Source organism: Gobio gobio (genome assembly GCF_949357685.1).
Source record: "Gobio gobio genome assembly, chromosome: 16".
In the NCBI taxonomy this organism is placed as follows: domain Eukaryota; kingdom Metazoa; phylum Chordata; class Actinopteri; order Cypriniformes; family Gobionidae; genus Gobio; species Gobio gobio.
This window is the reverse complement of record NC_137109.1, coordinates 53,259,411-53,266,910: the sequence shown is the minus strand read 5'-3', so window position 1 is coordinate 53,266,910 and position 7,500 is coordinate 53,259,411. Positions and strand designations below refer to the sequence as shown.

General features: G+C 38.4%; 1 protein-coding gene across 1 annotated transcript in view; it reads right to left on the bottom strand.

Annotated features, from left to right (window-relative positions):
• otop1 (otopetrin 1) overlaps positions 1 to 7,500 on the bottom strand; it is a gene marked incomplete at both ends in the record, with an annotated part of 28,346 nt that overhangs the window by 1,736 nt on the left and 19,110 nt on the right. Inside the window, one exon of the mRNA XM_079839367.1 lies at positions 3,603 to 4,465. Coding sequence (XP_079695493.1) covers positions 3,603 to 4,465 — 863 coding nt within the window. The remainder of the gene's footprint in view (positions 1 to 3,602; positions 4,466 to 7,500) is intronic.

The following is a 7,500-nucleotide window of genomic DNA, read 5'->3' as shown; positions in this document are numbered from 1 at the left end:
GAGACAAGTCAAAATTATGACACTACATCATAATTATGAGATAAAAGTCAAAATTATGACTCTACATCATACTTATGAGATAAAAGTCAAAATTGCGACACTACATCATAATTATGAGATAAAAAGACCACATTATGACACTACAGCAAAATTATGAGATAAAAAAAATCATATTCTTGAAGCTAAGTCATACTTATTATAAAAAGTCAAAATTATGACATACTAAGTTATAATTATGAGATAAAGTCAAAAATATGACACTAAATCATAATTATGAGATGAAAGTCAAAAATATGACATCATAATTTAGATAAAAAGTCAAAATTATGACATACTAAGTCATAATTATGAGAGAAGTCAAAATTATAACACTACATCATAATTATAAGATAAAAAGACCACATTATGACACTACAGCAAAATTATGAGACAAGTCAAAATTATAACACTACATCATAATTATAAGATAAAAAGACCACATTATGACACTACAGCAAAATTATGAGACAAGTCAAAATTATAACTACATCATAATTATGAGATCAAAGTCAAAAAGATAAAAGTCAAAATTGACATAATTAGGAGATAAAAAGTCAAAATTATGACACTGCATCATAATTATGAGATAAAAAGACCACATTATGACACTACAGCAAAATTATGAGATAAGTCAAAATTATAACACTACATCATAATTATGAGATAAAAGTCGAAATTGACATAATTAGGAGATAAAAATTCAAAATTATGAGACAACAGCAAAATTATGAGATAAAAGTCAAAATTATGACACTACATCATAATTATGAGATAAAAAGACCACATTATGACACTACAGCAAAATTATGAGATAAAAGTCAAAATTATGACACTACATCATAATTATGAGATAAAAGTCAAAATTATGACACTGCAGCATAATTATGACATGAAAGTCAAAATTATAACACTACATCATAATTATGAGATAAAAAGACCACATTATGACACTACAGCAAAATTATGAGATGAAAAAAATCATATTCTTGAAGCTAAGTCATACTTATTATAAAAAGTCAAAATTATGACATACTAAGTTATAATTATGAGAAAGTCAAAAATATGACACTAAATCATAATTATGAGATGAAAGTCAAAAATATGACATCATAATTTAGATAAAAAGTCAAAATTACGACATACTAAGTTATAATTATGAGAAGTCAAAATTATAACACTACATCATAATTATAAGATAAAAAGACCACATTATGACACTACAGCAAAATTATGAGACAAGTCAAAATTATAACACTACATCATAATTATGAGATAAAAAGACCACATTATGACACTACAGCAAAATTATGAGATAAAAGTCAAAATTATGACACTACATCATAATTATGAGATAAAAGTCAAAATTGTGACACTACATCATAATTATGAGATAAAAAGACCTCGTTATGACACTACAGCAAAATTATGAGATAAAAAAATCATATTCTTGAAGCTAAGTCATACTTATTATAAAAAGTCAAAATTATGACATACTAAGTTATAATTATGAGAAAGTCAAAAATATGACACTAAATCATAATTATGAGATGAAAGTCAAAAATATGACATCATAATTTAGATAAAAAGTCAAAATTATGACATACTAAGTTATAATTATGAGAAGTCAAAATTATAACACTACATCATAATTATAAGATAAAAAGACCACATTATGACACTACAGCAAAATTATGAGACAAGTCAAAATTATAACACTACATCATAATTATGAGATAAAAAGACCACATTATGACACTACATCATAATTATGAGATAAAAGTCAAAATTGTGACACTACATCATAATTATGAGATAAAAAGACCTCGTTATGACACTACAGCAAAATTATGAGATAAAAAAATCATATTCTTGAAGCTAAGTCATATTTATTATAAAAAGTCAAAATTATGACATACTAAGTTATAATTATGAGATAAAGTCAAAATTATGACACTACATCATAATTATGAGATAAAAGTCAAAATTGTGACACTACATCATAATTGAGATAAAAAAACACATTATGACACTACATCATAATTATGAGATAAAAGTCAAAATTGTGACACTACATCATAATTATGAGATAAAAAACACATTATGACACTACAGCAAAATTATGAGATGAAAGTAAAAATTATGACACTACATCATAATTATGAGATGAAAGTCAAAATTATGACACTACAGCAAAATTATGAGATAAAAGTCAAAATTATGACACTACATCATAATTATGAGATGAAAGTCAAAATTATGACACTACATCATAATTATGAGATAAAAGTCAAAATTGTGACACTACATCATAATTGAGATAAAAAAACACATTATGACACTACATCATAATTATGAGATAAAAGTCAAAATTGTGACACTACATCATAATTATGAGATAAAAAACACATTATGACACTACAGCAAAATTATGAGATGAAAGTAAAAATTATGACACTACATCATAATTATGAGATGAAAGTCAAAATTATGACACTACAGCAAAATTATGAGATAAAAGTCAAAATTATGACACTACATCATAATTATGAGATGAAAGTCAAAATTATGACACTACATCATAATTATGAGATAAAAGTCACAATTGTGACACTACATCATAATTATGAGATAAAAAACACATTATGACACTACAGCAAAATTATGAGATAAAAGTAAAAATTATGACACTACATCATAATTATGAGATAAAAAGACCACATTATGACAGTACAGCAAAATTATGAGAAGTCAAAATTATAACACTACATCATAATTATGAGATAAAAAGACCACATTATGACACTACATCATAATTATGAGATAAAAAGACCACATTATGACAGTACAGCAAAATTATGAGATAAGTCAAAATTATAACACTACATCATAATTATGAGATAAAAAGACCACATTATGACAGTACAGCAAAATTATGAGACAAGTCAAAATTATAACACTACATCATAATTATAAAATAAAAAGACCACATTATGACACTACAGCAAAATTATGAGATAAAAAAATCATATTCTTGAAGCTAAGTCATACTTATTATAAAAAGTCAAAATTATGACATACTAAGTTATAATTATGAGATAAAGTCAAAATTATGACATACTAAGTTATAATTATGAGATAAAGTCAAAATTATGACACTAAGTTATAATTAAGAGATAAAGTCAAAAATATGACACTAAGTTATAATTATGAGATAAAAATGCTACATTATGACACTAAATCATAATTATGAGATGAAAGTCAAAAATATGACATCATAATTTGGATAAAAAGTCAAAATTAGGACATACTAAGTTATAATTATGATATAAGGTCAAAATTATGACACTAAATCATAATTATGAGATAAAGTCAAAATTATGACATACTAAGTTATAATTATGAGATAAAGTCAAAATTATGACACTAAGTTATAATTATGAGAAAGTCAAAATTATGACACTAAGTTATAAAGTCAAAATTATGACACAGAATTCTGTTTACGTCTTAATTATGATATAATAGAGGATGTGTATTTTCGTATGTGGTGTAAAGGCGCTTCTCACCGAGATGTTGCACATGAAGAGGAAGATGGTGATGTTCTTGAGGATCTGCCTCTTCCGTCCGGCATTGAGCCGGTGTCCCGTAGGAAGCGGCCCGTCCGGGTTCTTGCGTCCGAAGCCCGGCCCATTCTCACCGTTCTGGCCGTCCAGAGAAGAACGCTTGTCCTGCGTGTCGTAGCCGCGGTTGACGATGCCGTCGTACGCCGGCGTGATGGAGAAGATCTCGGGCGGCCCGGCCTCGTCCTCCCGGCGCCGGCGGTACAGCGACTCCACGATGAACAGGTTCTGCATGCACTTCTCCAGAACCAGCAGCAGCGAGTAGGCCAGGCAGGTCCAGCGGAAGCTGGGGGCGCTCCACCCGGCCGCAGATGCCACCACACTGCACCAGGACATCAGCCAGGAGCCCAGAGAGGAGCCCAGCAGCAGCTCCGTGTCCAGGGTGCGGGACGGGTTTGGACCCGTGTCCATGGGCCAGTCCTCCAGCCGGTACACCAGCAGCCCCGCCCCGCTCGAGCAGCACATGCAGGCCAGCATCACCACGCCGTAGTAGTAGAACATGGAGATGGCGGCCTCGCGGGTCTGCTCAGACTTCTCCACGTGGATCAGGTACACCACCAGAACCGTGACCGCACTGGCCAGCGCCAGCAGACCCAGCAGCGGCCCGAGCAGCAGACCCGAACTGCGTGTGCTGGGACGCTTGCGGTTGCTGTGGCGGTCCAGTGTGCGGCCGATGTTCTTCCACATGACGAACAGCATGGCCGACACGAAGATGTGGTACTCGATGTTGAAGGGGTACAGGTAGTAGAGGCTGGTGGAGAACATGGAGCAGACGCTGGTGGTGCAGTTACACTGAGGCTCCATATCCACTGTAGACACACACACACACACACATCATATCTAAATGTTCCTAAATCAAGATACATTTACAGGAGGAGTGACTGGATACAATGACTGAAGAGTTTATTATGATTTGACTTGTGTACACTCTAAAGAAAAAAGGGGCCCCACTTTATATTCGGTGGCCTACATCAAAAAAATATGTACAATGTACTTACTGTGTTCAAATTGTATTGCAAAACACTTTTGCTGATATTGAGGTGGGATACGAGTAGGGTTAGGGACAGGTGTGGTGGTAGGAGTAAGTTTAAGGGTAGGGTTAGGGACAGGTGTGGTGGTAGAAGTAAGTTTAAGGGTAGGGTTAGGGACAGGTGTGGTGGTAGAAGTAAGTTTAAGGGTAGGGTTAGGGACAGGTGTGGTGGTGTGGGTCAGTTTAAGGGTAGAGTTAGGGACAGGTGTGGTGGTATGGGTCAGTTTAAGGGTAGGGTTAGGGACAGGTGTGGTGGTAGAAGTAAGTTTAAGGGTAGGGTTAGGGACAGGTGTGGTGGTGTGGGTCAGTTTAAGGGTAGGGTTAGGGACAGGTGTGGTGGTGTGGGCAAGTTTAAGGGTAGGGTTAGGGACAGGTGTGGTGGTGTGGGTCAGTTTAAGGGTAGAGTTAGGGACAGGTGTGGTGGTATGGGTCAGTTTAAGGGTAGGGTTAGGGACAGGTGTGGTGGTAGAAGTAAGTTTAAGGGTAGGGTTAGGGACAGGTGTGGTGGTAGAAGTAAGTTTAAGGGTAGAGTTAGGGACAGGTGTGGTGGTGTGGGTCAGTTTAAGGGTAGGGTTAGGGACAGGTGTGGTGGTGTGGGCAAGTTTAAGGGTAGGGTTAGGGACAGGTGTGGTGGTGTGGGTCAGTTTAAGGGTAGAGTTAGGGACAGGTGTGGTGGTATGGGTCAGTTTAAGGGTAGGGTTAGGGACAGGTGTGGTGGTAGAAGTAAGTTTAAGGGTAGGGTTAGGGACAGGTGTGGTGGTAGAAGTACGTTTAAGGGTAGGGTTAGGGACAGGTGTGGTGGTGTGGGTCAGTTTAAGGGTAGAGTTAGGGACAGGTGTGGTGGTATGGGTCAGTTTAAGGGTAGGGTTAGGGACAGGTGTGGTGGTAGAAGTAAGTTTAAGGGTAGGGTTAGGGACAGGTGTGGTGGTAGAAGTAAGTTTAAGGGTAGGGTTAGGGACAGGTGTGGTGGTGTGGGTCAGTTTAAGGGTAGGGTTAGGGACAGGTGTGGTGGTGTGGGTAAGTTTAAGGGTAGGGTTAGGGACAGGTGTGGTGGTATGGGTAAGTTTAAGGGTAGAGTTAGGGACAGGTGTGGTGGTATGGGTCAGTTTAAGGGTAGGGTTAGGGACAGGTGTGGTGGTAGAAGTAAGTTTAAGGGTAGGGTTAGGGACAGGTGTGGTGGTGTGGGTCAGTTTAAGGGTAGGGTTAGGGACAGGTGTGGTGGTGTGGGTAAGTTTAAGGGTAGGGTTAGGGACAGGTGTGGTGGTATGGGTAAGTTTAAGGGTAGGGTTAGGGACAGGTGTGGTGGTATGGGTCAGTTTAAGGGTAGGGTTAGGGACAGGTGTGGTGGTGTGGGTCAGTTTAAGGGTAGGGTTAGGGACAGGTGTGGTGGTGTGGGTAAGTTTAAGGGTAGGGTTAGGGACAGGTGTGGTGGTGTGGGTAAGTTTAAGGGTAGGGTTAGGGACAGGTGTGGTGGTATGGGTAAGTTTAAGGGTAGGGTTAGGGACAGGTGTGGTGGTGTGGGTAAGTTTAAGGGTAGGGTCAGGGACAGGTGTGGTGGTAGGAGTAAGTTTAAGGGTAGGGTTAGGGACAGGTGTGGTGGTAGAAGTAAGTTTAAGGGTAGGGTTAGGGACAGGTGTGGTGGTATGGGTAAGTTTAAGGGTAGGGTTAGGGACAGGTGTGGTGGTGTGGGTAAGTTTAAGGGTAGGGTTAGGGACAGGTGTGGTGGTAGGAGTAAGTTTAAGGGTAGGGTTAGGGACAGGTGTGGTGGTGTGGGTAAGTTTAAGGGTAGGGTTAGGGACAGGTGTGGTGGTATGGGTAAGTTTAAGGGTAGGGTTAGGGACAGGTGTGGGGGTGTGGGTCAGTTTAAGGGTAGGGTTAGGGACATGTGTGGTGGTAGGAGTAAGTTTAAGGGTAGGGTTAGGGACAGGTGTGGTGGTGTGGGTTAGTTTAAGGGTAGGGTTAGGGACAGGTGTGGTGGTGTGGGTAAGTTTAAGGGTAGGGTTAGGGACAGGTGTGGTGGTGTGGGTTAGTTTAAGGGTAGATTTAGGGACAGGTGTGGTGGTGTGGGTTAGTTTAAGGGTAGGGTTAGGGACAGGTGTGGTGGTGTGGGTAAGTTTAAGGGTAGGGTTAGGGACAGGTGTGGTGGTATGGGTAAGTTTAAGGGTAGGGTTAGGGACAGGTGTGGTGGTGTGGGTAAGTTTAAGGGTAGGGTTAGGGACAGGTGTGGTGGTATGGGTGAGTTTAAGGGTAGGGTTAGGGACAGGTGTGGTGGTGTGGGTAAGTTTAAGGGTAGGGTTAGGGACAGGTGTGGTGGTATGGGTAAGTTTAAGGGTAGGGTTAGGGACAGGTGTGGTGGTGTGGGTAAGTTTAAGGGTAGAGTTAGGGACAGGTGTGGTGGTGTGGGTAAGTTTAAGGGTAGGGTTTGGTGTAAGGGAAGTGTCAACTGTGTAATTACAAATGTAACTACAGAAATTAATTACAGATGTAATTACATGAAGGTTCATTTTAAAATGTAAGTACAATGTAAAACATGTATGTACACAATAAGTACATTGTATCAAATGATTAATTAAAATGTTAGTACATAGTAGTTAAGACCACCTAATATAAAGTGGGTCCAAAAAAGGTTCTATATGGCACCAAAAATGGTTCTTAGCTAGTAATCATAGGGGAACCTTTTTTAGTGTTATATAGCACCAATTTTGGTTCTTCAGAGGTTCTTCACCGGTTCTTTGACTAAGGTGCTATATAGCACCTCTGAAGAACCGCTGAAGAACCACTGAAGCACCAAAATTGGTGCTATATAACACTAAA